At 41.1% G+C, this 15,716-nt stretch overlaps 1 protein-coding gene across 4 annotated transcripts in view; it reads right to left on the bottom strand.

Moving 5' to 3' along the window:
* pde4ca (phosphodiesterase 4C, cAMP-specific a) overlaps positions 1–13,641 on the bottom strand; it is a 42,911-nt gene extending 29,270 nt beyond the window's left edge. For 2 of the 4 annotated variants that reach the window (XM_069706032.1, XM_069706034.1), the window contains exon 1: positions 245–560. In XM_069706032.1, the coding sequence (XP_069562133.1) occupies positions 245–393 (149 nt within the window). In that variant the 5' untranslated portion in view covers positions 394–560. Of the gene's footprint in view, positions 1–81; positions 561–12,446 lie in introns of those variants that run through there. The other 2 variants (XM_069706035.1, XM_069706033.1) reach the window with 2 other exon arrangements.
* Between the last annotated feature and the right edge of the window lie 2,075 nt (positions 13,642–15,716).

Genomic DNA, 15,716 nt, shown 5'->3' with positions numbered 1-15,716 from the left:
GCGTGTTAGAGAGATGAAAGGAGACAGGAAACAAATAGTGAAACAAAAGGACTGAGAGTGAATGAGGTAGCTCTTAATTACCGCCTGCGTTTCTGTATGATGTCAATAGGTCTGTTGACAGCGCACGGCGATCCCCATATGTTCCCACTCCGCACAGTGATACTCCGCTCCACAGAGTAACAGAACCCACAGTTCGTCGGCACACTCATCCTTCTTTAGCCTACTCTCTTTAACTCGTCCTCACCCTCCTCTTCTCGGCGGCTCCGCTGTTCTCCCTCTCTTGGTTCTCCTCAGCTTGTGGCCACTCTCATCCCTGTAAAATCCGGCCCGCTTCCTCGTCTGTCTCGCTCTGTCGGGCTGTCCGGCTCTCCACGGCTTCCCAGGAGTTCTCATTACCTCTGGCAGGACTGGACACCAGCTCTAGGACCCGAGCAGAGCCAGGACGATGCAATCTATCGCTCCTGTATGCTGGTGAAAATCTGCTTTCTCTTGAATGATGTGTATAAATTTGGAGCGTGTTCCGTCCTGAGCACCTGAATTGTTCAGAGTTGCACTCTCCCGGCTGCCTGTCCGTCTGCCTTGCAGGCTGTAGAAAGAGGTTTTCATCACTCAGCAGAGCTCCATTAATCGGTCCCCCATGTACATCTCGTCTTTGCTCCGGGTCTAAATGCGGCGCAACGCTGTTGCCCTCTCCCCCCTCTCCCTTTCTGTCTGTCGGCTCCCTCTCCCTCCCTCTCCCTCTCTCGCTCTTCTTCTGTTTCTCTCTGCTTCTTCCTATCCCCTCTGGCTGCTATACCTTTAATCACAGAGCAAACAGAGACCTTTCCTTTCCCTAGGCAAACTTGCTCTCCTGCTCCGGTCTGTCACAGTAGCCCTGTCCTCTCAATGTGTGTTTCTTTTTCTTTTTTTTTTTGGCTGGGCGCCTCACAGAATGTGCACAGATCTGTACAAGCTGTGTGTCTGAGTAACCGAGCGTGTGCGTCAGTGAGCGAGCGTGTGTGTAGGCATGTGACCGAGCAAGTGTCTGTGTGTGTGTGTGTGTGTGTGTGTGTGTGTGTGCATGTGTGTGTGCATCACACATAAAGGGGAACAAGTTTAAGAGTGAGGTCAGAGCTGAGAAAGGGGGCGGGATCAGAGCCAGCATGGTTCCTGCCTTCCCCAAATGTTTTAACCATTTTAACCCCTTCCTGCTCTCTCTCTCTCTCTCTCTCTCTCTCTCTCTCTCTCACTCACACACACACACACACACACACACACACACACACACACACACACACACACACACACACACACACACACACACACACACACACACATTAATACACACTCCATCTGGAAAGGATAATGGTACTGTGCCCAAAGGGAGAATGCTATCCTGTGATTGTATCAGGATTCAGTGTGTGTGTGTGTGTGTGTGTGTGTGTGTGTGTGTGTGTGTGTGTGTGTGTGTGTGTGTGTGTGTGTGTGTGTGTGTGTGTGTGACAGGTAGGTCTTGTCTGTGTTAGGTAAAGAGATTGATGACAGGATGAGTATGATAAGGTATTATAGTAAGTAGCTCTTGGGACACAGCCTGCTGAGAACGAAGAACATGTACACACACAAACACACACACGCACGTACTTGTATACATTATGTACTCACACACAGGCTTAGGCACGAGCATGCAAGGTCACTCATGGCCAGGGGCAGTGTATTTTTGAAGAGCAGAAATGTGAAAAGTAAATATGAAACCTTAGCTGGTCGACCTTCTGTATGCTCCATAAGAAAACTTAAACAGGAAATATCTGACAAGAGATCAGCAAAATGAGACAGAAGCCACGAATCTACAGGCCATTTTCCCAGAGTGAGATTAAGCCTGGCTTTGGATTTTTAAACGAAAGAGGAAGAGTTTTGTGAGAGTTTATTAGACTGAGCCATGTGTGAGAAAATGCCACTCAGTGTTGGGGGAGGAGGGCTCTGACCACGCTGCGGGTGCTTTGGTGTAACCAAGGCCTGTAGCATTCCATGTTGAAGACCAATTTTGGCTTATTAACCATCTGCCAAGACCCTCTCCAATGCAGCGATTGTCCAGCCACAGCTTGACAACCATACCCAAGCAGGCACGCCAAGCTCGAGATTTCTCCACATACTTAAGCTATGTGCAATTGAGATTGCCGTCAGAAAGATATGTGTGGTGTCATTTTTGGCTGGAGCACAACAGTGAGGCCAACACCATAAATGCGAATGTCTGTCTGAGTGAATGAGAGCTGGAGAGATAATGTTGCACCGCTGGTCGGCCAAACGCTGCACGACAGGGTGATGAAGTTACACAATTGATCAGCAAAAGCTGACCTATGTCCACACTCCTGTACCATTTCATACATGGTCCAGCCATGTACTAGCGTTAAATGTAGTCTTGTTTGGGGTTTTTCAAGAACCAAATGTACCTGCGTGAAGCTGAAAACACGCAGATCACACACACCATGGAGAAAACAAAATGACGGGTAAGTTGCCTAATGTCCTTATGATAATGGGATTGTGGGTCACACAGGTTGGGATATTTCTCCACCTCCACTGCTAATCTCTCCTCATCCATTGTGAATTTACAACAAAAAGAGGTGAGCTGATCGAGCCGCCCGGCGCGGAGTGGAAGATCAGCTGCTACGGAAGCTGCAAAGTACAACAAAAGCTTTTTCTCTGTTGCCAAAAAAGGATTTCTTTTTTTTATGCGCTTCGGTGCTGGAAATAGGACCGTGGCCTGAAGTGTGGCGCGGCGGCTGTTTGGGTTGTACATTTAAAATAACAGGAGCGGCCGTTTTAACGGGCGGCACGCATGAGTTTAAGCAATAATTAAAAACTGTTTTTATTGACAAAAGCTGCAATTGTTAGCCTATCTGGCCAACCGCGCTGTTTGTGCTTTTTCCAAAGCCATGGAGCACGTCATTAACTAACTACGTCAGTTTGTGGTGTTTCAGATTTCAGTCCTGGGAGCTGTTTATGCTAACGTTAGCAGCCTTGTCCTGATCCTTAACGCCTTTAGGGAATTTTACACTTTGGCGACCACAACCGGTGTTACCATAGACCGCACTCTGCTTTCTAAAGTCATCAGCTCGTCTTCCATCCTAAAAGGCTCCGCTTCGTGTTGCATCGAAAGTGAAAACGTATGATTTAAGAATGTCAGCTAAAAAGCCAATTGAGGCTGTACTGATATGAAATAGAGGTTATTTAATGTTTTATTAACAATTCTTTGGATTCTATGGAAATGACTTACTTTAAAATATTCTTAGTCTCTTATTTTAGAAGATTCTCATTTTAAACAAAACAACATGACATTTAAAAGTCAGGAGAAACGGTATTTCTGACCAACTCATGGAGATAACATTAATTTACTCACTAAGTACAGCTGATAACATCTCCAAGCAACTTCAATTTTAGCAAAATCAACAGTTGCTGGCTAAAAATGAGAACCGCAATTGATACACTGTGTCTCTGTATTTATGAAGAACCCCTCATTACTTCTGCCAAAGAGGTTATATTTTTGGTGTGGTTTGTTTGTTTGTCAGCAGGATTACAGAAAAACTTGCAGGAATTGTGTAATACGGGCCGAGGAAGAACCCAGTACATTTTTAAGCAGAATCTAATTGCGCGGCAGATCCAGAAATTATTTTTTTTACTTTCCTTAATATTGCTAGATAAGACATTTGGCCTGCTACATCTTAAAGTCCAGTAGATGGTTGTAGAGTTCAATAGTGTCAAAACATAGATCATTTTAGAAATCCCAGTAATCCTCTGGGATACACATGTACTTGGTCGAATTTAATACAACCAGCAGTCATTATGAAGCACTCAGGGGACAGTGGTTTTGTGAAGGAGAAGCAGAACGGTTATTCATCACCACAGTTGTAAAAACAGTATATCCAAAAATATGTAATGGTCTCGGTTGGAGATTTCCATATCAAAGAAGAGTGTGCTATTGGCCTCGGTGGAGGTCTGCACACTCCAAGTGCCCTTCTAGCTTTAAAATCGAACAATTTTGAGCAGAAAAAAAAAATCGCCACCGCTTTCACTGTTATGTGACCTGCAGGAATGGAAAGCTTGACAGGCATAGCAGGGCTTGACAAATGGTCAATTTCTATCCAGCTAGTTTCATACAAAACTCATTTCCATAAATGGACTTGCACTTCAAGCGACATTCTGCGGTATGATATGATCCAATTAATTGGCAAATCAGTCAATGGCATCACTTCATCATTATAGGATTTACAAATGTTGAGCAGAGGGACAATAGGTGAGAATGGGAAGCAAAAAGATAGAAAATTAGACTGGTAATACAGCAGAGGCTCAATAGCTATCTTTAATATGAACCAGCTCCCTTTCAAGAGGCCAGGGAGTTTAAAATGCATCACAGGACCACTGTGGCATTACATACATTATTACTGCATATGTACAAAAATTTAAGTTGTTTCATTCTTTTTCATCTGGCATGGTTTTATTTTTCAACTTTACATTTACATCACTTGAGACTTAGAGCACAGACAAATTACACCTGCGGTCTTTGCTCACTCAAAATATTTAATATAACACTTTACTATAATACAAAGGTTCTGTGTCTGTGGCAGTCAAGAAAAACTTCCATTTATGGAAATCTGAAGAGGTGCACACTAAAAGGGCCAATCATAACCACAAACTGAACAGACGTACAATACTGCTGTATGTTATGAACAGGAATTAGGAACAGAAACAGTTTATAAATCCAATCACACTAGTACAATGAATTAATAGGGAAGGCGTGTGGGTTTAGCAGGAATGATTAAGCAGAAACTGAAACACAGTCATCATCAAAGACGCGAGAAAAACCTGACATATCAAATGCTTTGATTATAAAGTCCCTTAATTTGTTTAGTTCTTGGCTCTCTATTCACACTTACCTTTTGCGAATCTATTCTGTATAAATATTAACATGGAATCTGACTTAGGGCTTGTAAAACTGAAGAATTTATCCCCCAGTGGGAGGAACCGTGTCCTGATGCAAACCGGATAAGGGAGTGTTATGAATAAAATTTTACAGCCATCTACTCTTTTGACACGTTTTCATGACAGGAAAATTGATCTCATGTGCAGTTAGAAGAATTGTAAGAGCTTAAACAACACAATTCAAGAGCATTATTCTTTGTTATCTAGAGTGGACATGCACACACATACACCAATACTCACACACACACTAACACAGTCACACACACACACACACACACACACACACACACACACACACACACACACACACACACACACACACACACACACACACACACACACTCATTGGTTGGCAGTATACCAGAGGATTTCACAGTGTTCCATGTATCTGCGTCACGGTGGTGGAAGAGAGTGGATGTTTGAAGAAAGACAGACGTTGAGTGTTTGGTTCTGCTCTGTCTCTTCACATCTCGTTTTGAGACAGTCGCACTCTGAAGTGCTGGACGACAAGGCCGTGACAATGTGACAAGGTAAGCACTAAAACTCATAAAACAGCGAGGCATCATAAATTCTGGCTGACCCCTCAGTTGTGGATTTAATAGTCCATTATTTGCAATGGGGCCTCATGTCATGACATCATGTGTTGGCTGCATGGAGGCATGGCAAGCATTCCTGGATAACGAGCTGTTTTGAAGCATCGAGGAGCGCCGTGTGTCAAAGGTGTTGGCTGTCAGTGAACATCTTGAATGTTTGTGGTTTGTTTGTAAAGCTAGCTGACACTGATTAAAAATCCACCGTCATGTTGTCCTCTGACAACCAATTACGTTCAAATAAGAATACCAGATAATACAACAAAATAATAATCTTGTAATGGCATAATCCAGAGGGACTGAAATTCTCACCGACATATTAAATGTGCACATGACGGTCAATAAATGCTGAATATTCACCAAACTAGTCTGCCTTCGTACGCCAAAGCAATGCCACATTTGGAAAGCAACAGCATGGAGAAGAAAGCGTTCTCTGCCATTGAAAATTAAGTATTAAGGACACCTGTAACATACAGAATTGTAGAAGTCCAATCGAGTGCTGTTTGGGAAGGCTATATAAGAAACAGCACTTAAATCAAGAAAAGTATGGTATGAGTTGAAGGAATATTGTCTTCAAAAAGATTTCAAAGCAGTTAATAAATACTCTCATTTCAATGTTGATGACGACTCATCACAATATATTAAAAAGAGCTGTTGCACATTTTACACCTGCATCTTCTCGACCTTGTATTATAGAAGCAGTGGTCCTAAAAACGAATTTAATTCATCCAAACTTTCAGTTATTCGCAGTAGTGTGCTGCTAAATATGCCAGTAAAAAACCTTTGTGTGGCCACATAATAAATATGAACAAAGATTGTTTGACTTGAGTAAATCTCAGAAAAGCATATTTTAGCCCAAAGTGTTGTGTTGCTACATCAAATGTAAATATTCTAAATGTACTGTGCAGCTTTAATACACTTTTTTTTTGTGAATAAAGCATGTTTGCTTTGAGTGGACACTTCGGATTCTCCTCTAGAATTGAAAATCACTTTCTGTATGTATGAACCACACTCAAATACTCACAATGTGAGTTTAAGAGGTTAACAAAGCAGCTGCAGAAGAATAGGGTACACAACCACACCAACATACACACAGGGCATAGTCACTTAAGCAGGGTTGTTCATTTTTACTTTAGTTTTCTACGTCAGCAACAGGATCTCCAAGGAGGATTATTCACAAAGCTCACCGCTTCCTTTCAAAAGAAAAATGTTTCTCATTTTCGCAGTAACTTCATGTATCCAGAAATTACCCTGATATAGGAATACACGCTATCTACATTGGAGACACTGCAACGCAGCAGTTGTAGTGGGTATTTCAAACCAAAGGCAACTGCAGGGCACGAGAAGAAAAACAGAATACAGCTAATTTCTTCATGGTACACATCACATCTAAAATACTGTGTATGTAACAAAGAAGCAGCACCTGTGGCTGCTGCTAGTGGCACATATTTAACTCTCGGTGCCTCTGTGATGTTAACGTCATGTTACACCATGTACTGTAGTAAAGGATAGTGTGTCGCCTCATGATTCATTAGGCTGCCATCTGCTAGCATGACGATAGGGTTTGGGGCTCGTCTGATTTGGGGATTGGGTGGATGACAGACTTGTACGCACACATCCAAATGCACACGCTCACAAACACAATTTACACACACACACACACACACACACACACACACACACACACACACACACACACACACACACACACACACACACACACACACACACACACACACACACACGCACGCACGCACGCACACACACGCACGCACAGGAACCAGAAAGACCAGGACGTACACTTGCGTAAATTCACTAGTGCGCAAATACGTCCATACTCAAACACTTTAAGCACATATATGCATACAGCAGGTAGCCACTCCTTCAGCAGGGATGTGTTAATCAGAAAGGAGTCACAGCAGCCACATCACAATCTCATCTCTGAAACTAAAAATACTATTTTGCAGTTGTCTGCTTCTGCCTACAGTCGGGTTGAAGTTTACAGCCATATCCATCCGGACACATTATAAATGTAGTGAGAGACTTTAAAGGAATTTAATAAAAGAGCCTTGCTTCTCTTGTTCAACTGTATGTCTACTGTATTCGTGTAAAAACAGAGGCACATGTTCACCGTCTTGGCCAATAAAGCTGTAGACAATGCTTTGAATGTGGATGTTGCTCCAAAGAAGCTCCAAATTCTAAAACGTGGATGCTTCACACTCATCCTCAACCCAACAGCACAGAAGATCTCTACAATCACCACAGTTTAAAGGTGGACACTCAAGATTAGTGACACTAACACATCATCAAATGTGAAATTTCAACACAATCTCCCCTTCTGTTCCTGAGTTATGGTCAGGAAAGTGTTTTTGCAGAACATTATGATGTCACAGTCAATTTGACCTTTTGAATATAAATTGTCTTCACTTCATCGGTTTATCGAATTATACATTTGTATTAAATTTCTGTCATAATTAGTGGCAGAATTCTTGAGTTATGGCCACAAACGTGAGGTCACAGTGACCTTTAAATTCGAATCAATTCATCCTTGAGTTTGGCCACGGCTGTCTTCAGCAAGGACGCACGCATAAAATCGAAGAGAAGCTGGATATAAACTCTGAGCTGCAATGTAGAGCACTAGAAATATATGCGAGTTTGTTTTTTTATTTTAAATGGGTACTGTATACGCATTTATTATATTAATGTCCCATAAATAAATAAAAAATATCAAGGGGTAGAAAACAACAACAACAAAAACAATAAAAAATAATGATCGATCCAGGCGTCATACAATAAAAAAAAATACTGATGGGCCTGAAAGGAATTTTCTGTATGGGAAAGTATATACATTTATAAGGTATCAAATTATTATTTGCAAGATACGATTAACCTAGTTTAAAAGTATGAATTAAGTGTCATTTGAATTGATTACTTTTCATAAAATCAATGTGACATGACTGAAATAATTTTTTTTAGCAAGCATTAGTTTCAGTACATGTGTAACGTATAGAAGGATTTATTTTCCCTCAAGCGGCCAATGTACAAACTATTCAGGTTAAATGAATAGATTGAGGAAAGTAGCAGTCCAGCAAAGACTCAGATCTCAGCATCACTGATTTACTTAAGAGGGCTTTAGCAACAATATATAACAGCCTGTGTAGTAAAATCTAGAAATCAAAAAAGGCGAAAAGGGATGTCCTTTAAGAGAAGCAGACAGGATAGATGTGTAATAAGGGCCATACATACAGATTATGCAGCGGTAAAGGTGGTAGAATTAAAATATAGTAAAAAAAGACTGACAATATCTGGTGAATTTGGATTAGAAAACAGGAAGAGAATTATAGAATTAAAGAGTTACAAAGTAAAAGCATAATTATGAAGTTACTGTGCTTTTGAAAGAAAAAAGGGGCAAATAACTGTTAATTCTGTCACATGTAACAACACAAATATTACATTTTACTTGATTACATTACTTCCACCATAACACTTTACATCATCCCAACACTCCACAACACAATAAAAGTCTAATAAGTGAAACTTGACCATTTTCCATGAGCCTCAAAACAGAATTATGATCTACCAAACCATCGTATTGTATGTTTTCCGTTTTATCCAACTCCTGCTTAGTCTGCAGGAGGTCACGGCACTCTAAGAGCATCTAAGCATAACTAAGTCGGTTTCCCCCTCTAGTGGTTACAATATATTCATTGTGATGCTGCTGTACTACAGTGCTGACACTCAGAACTCGTCAGAAATAAAATTGACCTTTTTTTGGGGACTAATTAAACAACACTTTTGACCCTTTTACAGAGTTCACTTTTCCTAGTCAGACATGTCTCTATTTTTAACCAGATAGTTTTGTGAAGATCATATCCTGACTTCTACTGAGACTAATGATTGAAGTAGCAGCCCAACCAATCTGTTCATGATATAGAGCTGACACTAAACAATCCTTAAAAACTAGAATTTTCTTGGCGGTGATAATCTTTTACATTTTTTAACTGCTCCTTGCAGTCTCTCTCTTTTTGGATAAAGAAAAGGTGTCTTTTACGTTCTCTCACACAGTGAATAGGAAATACAGTAGAGTCGCTCGTTTTGAATTTCAGCAGTGTTAGTGCTGTCCCAGGCTGCTGCTCAGGAATCGATGAGGCTCTGGAGGCGATTGGGGAAATCAGTCATGCTTAAAATATGGAGTACAGCAGTGACGCACACAGCGGCCAGCCCACCACAGCCTCACACAGGCCCTATTGACTAATCTGGGTGTGTGTTTGGCAGGGGGGGACTGGCAGCTATATTGGGACCTCTGACATTGACACTGTTGCCCTTTGGTTGGGTGTCCTCACTTGACGCTTTTCTTTTTTGTTTCCCCATTATTCTTTTGGTTACTATCACTTCCTGCATCTCAATTGTTTGTGTCTGCAGAATATATTCATATTCTCTTTCACCCTCTAACCCCCCAGTCTCTGAGTCTAACCCGTTACTTCTCGTTGTTATCTCTCTGCTAAAAGCAGCACTATCTCAACCCAAGTCCCCCCTATCACCACTTCACTGCCCTCTCGTCAGTGCCTCTCCCCCATTTGTCCAAATTATCTCTTTTTCCCAGTCAGTAAGTCGTTGCCTCTGCCTCTCTCGCTCTCACCTCACTCCACCTCGTCCCCATCATTCTCTATTTCAGATAAATGGCATCTTCTCAAAACTGTGGCAGCAGCATCGACTATCTTCTCATGATACCGTCTGAGAGCTTTCTTCTCTGGCCATGCTGCTTAATGCAGAGGGACTGTGTTGTTTAAATGCACCGCACTGCCAGAGAGGCCATAAAAAAGTGTTGTGTATTGTTGAGAAGGTTACAAGGAGTGGAGGAAGGGGGGGTCAGTATGATAGGATGAATAGTGTCCTGGTACTGTTAGTACAAGTGAGGATAAGAGCTGTCACTATTGTGGTGGACACATTTGGATGACAGAGACTGCTTTGTCTCAGCGTGCACCCATGGATGCGTGCGCGCGCGCGTGCGTGCGTGCGTGCGTGTACTGATATCGTTGTGTGGCCCAATTTTGTTTAAAAACTATATTCATGAGGACAAACAGACCTTATGAGGACATTTATGCTGGTCCTCACAACTTTAAATTGCAATTTGAGGATTAAGACTTGGTTTTAGGGTTAAGATTAGGGTTAGGGTTGAGGTTAGGCACTTAGTTGTGATGGTTAAGGTTAGGGTAAGGGGCTAGGGAATGCATTATGTCAGTGAGTGTCCTCATAAGTATAGAGAGACAAGCGTGTGTGTTTGTGCGTGTGCGTGTGTGTGTGTGTGTCTTGCATGAGGTCAAAGGAAATAATTTTTTCCAAAGAATTGATCTACTAACTAAACTAATTTCATTATTTCTATTGCTATTGCAATGGCTCATGCATTATATTTAAAAAAAAATAAAGTATTGTCTTTGCTGAAATGAAAAACAAGATCTGAACAGTGACTCCACTTCACTGTACATATCAGGTAACAAAAAAATACAGACTTGTTCTGTTCCCATCTGCACTTCTGTATTTCTAGCTGTGGTCTAAAATCTCCTGCTTTAATCTCCTCATATGATCCAAACAGGCTCACGGCTGGAGAAGTTCGGATGACACTCGCGAGGCACATGCCTTATGCCCAGAGTTCAGAAAAGTTTGCCACACTGCACATTGTACAATTTTTTTTTCCACAACAGCCCTGAAATTAATTTCTTCCTCTTTCAATGCAGGGAAGAGGGTTATTTTTTATGAGTTTGAGCAGCATTTAGAGATTATTTTAAAGACGTGTCTTTAAGTGGGAGGTATTCCTGACATTGTACATGGTGTTATGTTGGCCTCCGGGTTGCTTTGTGTGTATATTCATATGCTGGTACTTAATGCATTAAGTCTCTGTTTTTGGTGTCTGTAAACTTACATAACAACTTGTCCTGCAGGGTTCTCATGACAGCTGTAGTAGATTTTATGTTTTTCCTGCCTGGTGATTACACAGTTGCATCAAGTTACAACTACAATTAAATTAATCAGTCTAATCAGTGTGTAGGCAAGAGACCATGTTACCATGATTTATCTGTTAGAGGAGAGTTCGTTTGACACATTCGTGTACAGCTCTGCTTTGTTTTGCAGCACAATATGAAAAACAGACATGAAACCTGTTACGTCTGCCGCTCTCGTATACAATTTTCCAGAGCACACCAATATTTCTTCAGTGCCCTTATGAAACGCAAAAGTGCTAGACCACACAATGGTCATACCATGCCTAACACAGACTACGCAGCTTGGCTCGAGTCCATGGACCCCAAGGAGGGACATCAGTGAACAGAGACATCGATCCAGCATGTCACCCGAGGCCTGCACTCCCAGCCACAATGCCCTGACAGCAACACTCGCCAGCTTCACCACAGCACACGTCCAATCATTTCTGTTATTTGTTTAGGGTGTTAGACGGGGTTAAAGTTAATCCAGAGTTTATAACAGCACACAGGTGCAGACTCACCATTAAATAAAGCATCTGTTTGCGTTGAGTTACAGATTTCTATTTAAAATAAATGTTTATACTTTAAGTAATCTGAATGCTATTCTAAGAGTGGAATTTGAAACATGACAAAACACATCTCCTGCAAATACTAAGAATGAAACCACCAAATAAACACCAACAAAATACCCGACAGAACAGGGAAGCAGTGTCAAATAATTCCCCATCAGCTCCTTATATTTCATGTACTCTAAAAGATTAAAAAAAAAAAAAAAAAAAACACAGCCAGTACTTGTCAGGTACAGAAACAGGTCAAATTAGCTTTCCAATACTTCTTGAAACATCTTGAAACACATGTATTATGTTGCCTTTGCTGTCCATCAGCAACAGTAATCACAAAACTGTTGACACAGCTGGATACATACCCAATGCATGAGTGTCTGCGGGTGGAGAAGTTGCCCTGCATCTTTCTTGAAAAGCGAGAGTCTTTGTTCATCATTTTATTGGCAGGTACAAAAAAAGAGTTGGGATGAGTTCAGAGGATCGTCAAAAATGCAGCATTGGGTGGCGCGACCAAAACCCCCATGTTGTCATGAATCAAAAAAGTGAGGCTGTCCAAATTCCTTTATGTTGTCTGCAGTCACAAGTTATGGCATCGGGAGACAGGTTCCTTTGACAGGACGGGGCAGGAAAATTAGATCCAAGAATGACAAATGCAAAACAACAGGATGCAAAACAGCAAAACGCACAAGTTTCATTTGCTGCACCTGGTATGAGCAAGAACGGAAGTGAACGCAACAATAAATCAGGGCTCCTTCTGTGTTTATTAGATAAAACGTAACAGCTAAAAGTGAGTCAGTTCCAGCTCAGTGCAGAGTCAACGAACCATAGTGCATCAGACTGGAAGTTGAGTTGCGGTTCGGTTTTCGGTCCCGGCAGTGAAGATATGTCCATTTGTTTTTGTGGAAACGCAGGAATCACAAAGGTTCAGCTCAGAGTGTGTGTGCATGCGTGGGTGTGAACAGCTTAAAAAGGCGAGGAGTCTTGGCTGTTAAAGACCCATCATGAAGTGAGTTAACACATCGTCTCACTGACAGGGAAAGTATGGGGCCGAATCGAATCAAGTGAAATTGAGGATGGTGTCAGCTGTCAGTGCTCATCTGGGACTAATTCCTCACTCGTTCTCCTTTCAGCTCGCCGCACACGAGCCAAGATAAACGCTTCTCTTGTGTTTTGTTTTTTTCCCTCTCTCTGTACTCCTAAATAGTAAACAACAAGTTTAAATTCTTCCAAATGAGCTGCAAACTGACAAAACTGAATTCCTCAACAATGGGCCTCAGGTATTCTCTGTTTTTAAAAGTCAGGTCCCACAACCCTGAAACAAAGCTGTCCATTTGAACATAGGTTTGCCTCTGTGATAGCACACCACCAAGAGACTGAGCAGAGTTATTCTTAGTGGGAAAAACTGAGCTGGAAAGAGTGTTATAATCCCATCAGATGCTCCCTGGAGTGGGCTGTCCCATGTAGTCCCTGTCAGCAGGTCATAACAGACTTTTTGCTCTCTCTTCTCTTCTCTCCTGAGAGTGGTGGGACCAAACTCAGGCTTAAAACAACAAACAACAACACTATCTCCCCTGAGAATGAGAGACGTAGAGAGAGGGAGATTGTGGAGGGAGAAGAAAGGGGTGGGGTTCTGGGTGGCCGAGAGAGAGAGAGAGACAGAGAGAGAGGGCAAATTGTACAAAGAGAGAGAACAGAGAAAGAGAGTCACAACATGAGAAAGTAGACCTGTGTTATCAGCACTGAGTGGAAGAAAAAAACCCACCAAAAAAACGGTTCACTGTTGTATATTAGAGTGTTACATGTATGACCTTTTCTCAATGATAGTGCCCAGTTTCTCTTTTCGTGTAACCAACTTCCCTCCATGCCAGCAGTAACAATAGTGCTCTGGTCAATCAATACTTCAATATTGTGTGCGCGTGTGCTTTTTTTTTTTAACGGTTTCATTTTCTTTTTTTTTTCATATTGAATTTTGTTCTCATGCTATGATATAATCCATCTGATTCGCCCAATATCCTCTGCAGTGTTAAACAAATATTTGGTATAATCAAATACATGACCGTGAAAATCCTTCGGAGAATAGACGATTGGTAAATGATAGAAACATCTTATTTTCCGTAATGTCAGGGAGGGAGCTGTTACAGTACACAGGCAGGCAATGACTGGTCAGAAATCTGGGCCTAAATCATGCTTATTTACTCTACTATGGAATATACAGTGACTTTAACAATTAACAACAACTACATTTGCCAGTTAGAGAAAGTCTAAAGATGAGGACAAACATTATAGACTATAAAGATCTACTGTAACAGTTGTTGTTTTTTTTGTTTTTTTTTTTTTTTTTTTACTCCAGCTGTATATTTGCTATCAGAGGATGCATGTAATATTTTTTTATGTTTGATAAATAGTGGAAACTTGTAATCCCATAGGGAATCTGACTCACAGACTTATAAACTATTGGGGTAAAATTCACAAATTACACAACCAGAGCTGTCAAACCTTCTTTAGAAATCTCAATGAAATGAGATTATTTTTGAAATTCTCATTTTGCAAGAGTTAATTCATTTTTACGACTATTTATCAGTCATGTTATCCGATGCAATTTATAAAAGGCTGATAGAAAACCAAATTCACTGATTAAGTAACAACATTTCTCACCAGCATTTGGTCAGAACAGCCTTTAAAACAATTCTAAGCCTTCAAAAATATTTGAGTCCCCATACGGTCAAACTCCAGTGAAAGGAAGAGTCTCTATCCTCAACTCTGACCCATGACAGAAACAGAAACAAATCCTCCTGAGAGACTCTCTGCCCAAATTTCACAACATCGCAGCCTCTAGTGGAAGAGAAGAGGAAATGCATGTTAATCCTCACAAGGAGAATTTGGGAGCATCCTGAACAGTTTTTTTTTTGTTCTACAGCTTAAACCTACAGTATACCTGTGATCTGAGATCACTACTTCAGGCACATTATTACAGTGAAAGGAATAACACTACCGTATGAGTTAGTTTTATAACCCATATCACTGATTTAAACCTGGGAAATGTGATTTTCTAGAGAAAATAAATCTATAGATTGTATCTAGTAGAAGCCACTAGAGTTGCAAATGTTATCTTTGCTGTATTTATCTTAGAAAAAAATACTTCCGACTGACTACAGAGCCAAAGCAATGAAGGCATCCCTCAAAAGAAGCCATAATTATTGTTTGTTTGTGTTTTCTCAGCTCATTAGCCTGTTTTGTTTTCCTGATATCTTTATCAATGAAAGACATAATGTGAAACAAAACTGACTGTCATCCTAGAGCTTGTTTGCAAAAGCTATTTTCTTGAAATGTTTTTTTCACCCCCCCAAAAAAAATCCATTGGATCACTTGACACAGTGTCTCTGAAGTGGAAAAAGAGGCTTAATCAACTTAGACACAAAAGTGAAAATAAATTCATGAGTATGTTCTATATTTGAGCTAACTACGACATTTATTTTCCACCGGACCCCCAGTTTGTTTAATTCTTCCTCCTTGCCAGTTATCCTGCAATAACTCATCCCCATCCATTTATTTCAGATCCGACATAATGGGACACTGCACGTACCCTGCGGGGAGAAAACATCCTCGATGGCCTGACCTCAGAGCTGTGTAAT

The sequence above is a fragment of the Brachyistius frenatus genome, unplaced genomic scaffold, assembly GCF_029030835.1.
Source record: "Brachyistius frenatus isolate BFR_SWC_R1_liver_20210118 unplaced genomic scaffold, ASM2903083v1 Contig_61, whole genome shotgun sequence".
Taxonomy (NCBI): Eukaryota; Metazoa; Chordata; class Actinopteri; family Embiotocidae; genus Brachyistius; species Brachyistius frenatus.
This window is presented reverse-complemented; position numbering and strand designations above follow the sequence as displayed.